The 1,415-nt window shown below is 43.9% G+C and overlaps 1 protein-coding gene across 1 annotated transcript; it reads right to left on the bottom strand.

Moving 5' to 3' along the window:
• Positions 1-884: 884 nt before the first annotated feature.
• LOC138906322 (uncharacterized) lies at positions 885-1,211 on the bottom strand. Its single transcript, XM_070194857.1, has one exon. It carries the CDS (start codon positions 1,209-1,211, stop codon positions 885-887), a length of 327 nt encoding a protein of 108 aa, XP_070050958.1.
• Between the last annotated feature and the right edge of the window lie 204 nt (positions 1,212-1,415).

Genomic DNA, 1,415 nt, shown 5'->3' with positions numbered 1-1,415 from the left:
CTTGGCCTTCTTTTTGAACCTCATTACACCCTTCATAGGTGAAACTTGGAGCAATACTCTTTCTCCAACCATGAATGCAATATCACGAACTTTACGGTCAGCATAACTCTTTTGCCTAGACTGAGCTGTATGAAGTCGATCTTGAATAACCTTGACCTTTTCCAAGGAATCCTGTACAAAATCGGTACCCAACAACCGAGCCTCTCCCGGTTCAAACCAGCCAACGGGCGAACGACATCGCCTCCCGTATAATGCTTCATATGGAGCCATCTGAATGCTCAACTGGTAGCTGTTATTATAGGCAAACTCTGCAAGTGGAAAAAACTATTCCCAAGAACCTCCAAAGTCTATAACACAAGCGCGAAGAATATCTTCCAATATCTGAATAGTGCGCTCGGACTGTCCGTCTGTCTATGGATGAAATGTTGTACTCAACTCAACCCGCGTGCCTAACTCACACTATACAGCCCTGCAAAAGTGCGAGGTGAACTGAGTACCTCAATCAGAAATGATAGAAATGGGCACACCATGAAGGCGTACAATCTCGCGGATATAAATCTCCGCTAACCACTCTGAAGAATAGGTAATTGCTACTGGAATGAAATGTGCTGACTTGGTCAATCTGTCCATAATGACCCATATTGCGTCAAACTTTCTCTGAGTCCGTGGGAGCCCAACAACAAAATCCATAGTGATACACTCCCACTTCTACTCAGGAATTTCTAACTTCTGAAGCAAATACCAGGTCTCTGATGCTTGTACTTGACTTGCTGACAATTTAAACACCGAGCTACATATGCAACTATATCCTTCTTCATTCTCCTCCACCAATAGTGTTGCCACAAATCTTGATACATTTTGGCGGCACCCGGATGAATATAATATCAGGAACTTTGGGCCTCCTCAAGAATTAATTCACGAAGCCCATTCACATTAGGAACACATATACGACCATGCATCCGCATAACTCCATATGCTCCCACAGCAACCTGCTTGGCACCACCGTGCCGCACTGTGTCCTTAAGGACAAGAAAATGAGGATCATCATACTGTCGCTCTCTAATACGTTCATACAAGGAAGACCGAGCGACTGTGCATGCTAGAATCCGGCTGGACTCTGAAACTTCTAACCTCACAAACTGATTAGCCAAAGTTTGAACATCTGCATCTAACGGCCTTTCACCAACCAAAATATACGCAAGGCTGCCCATTCTCACCGTCTTTCTACTCAATGCATCGGTCACCACATTGGCCTTTCCGGGGTGATACAAAATGGTGATATCATAGTCTTTTAACAGCTCCAAGCATCTTCTCTGCCTCAAATTGAGATCTTTTTGTTTGAACAGATACTGTAGGCTACGATGATCAGTAAATACCTTACACGAGACATCGTAAAGGTAATGCCTCCAAATTTT

This window comes from Nicotiana tomentosiformis, chromosome 2 (assembly GCF_000390325.3).
Source record: "Nicotiana tomentosiformis chromosome 2, ASM39032v3, whole genome shotgun sequence".
NCBI classification, from domain to species: Eukaryota; Viridiplantae; Streptophyta; class Magnoliopsida; order Solanales; family Solanaceae; genus Nicotiana; species Nicotiana tomentosiformis.
Note: the sequence above shows the minus strand (reverse complement) of the source record. Positions and strands in the feature narration are given on the sequence as shown.

Excerpts from the sequence above, each read along its gene's own strand:
- LOC138906322 (XM_070194857.1), bottom strand. The coding sequence starts at position 1,211 with ATGGGCAGCCTTGCGTATATTTTGGTTGGTGAAAGGCCGTTAGATGCA.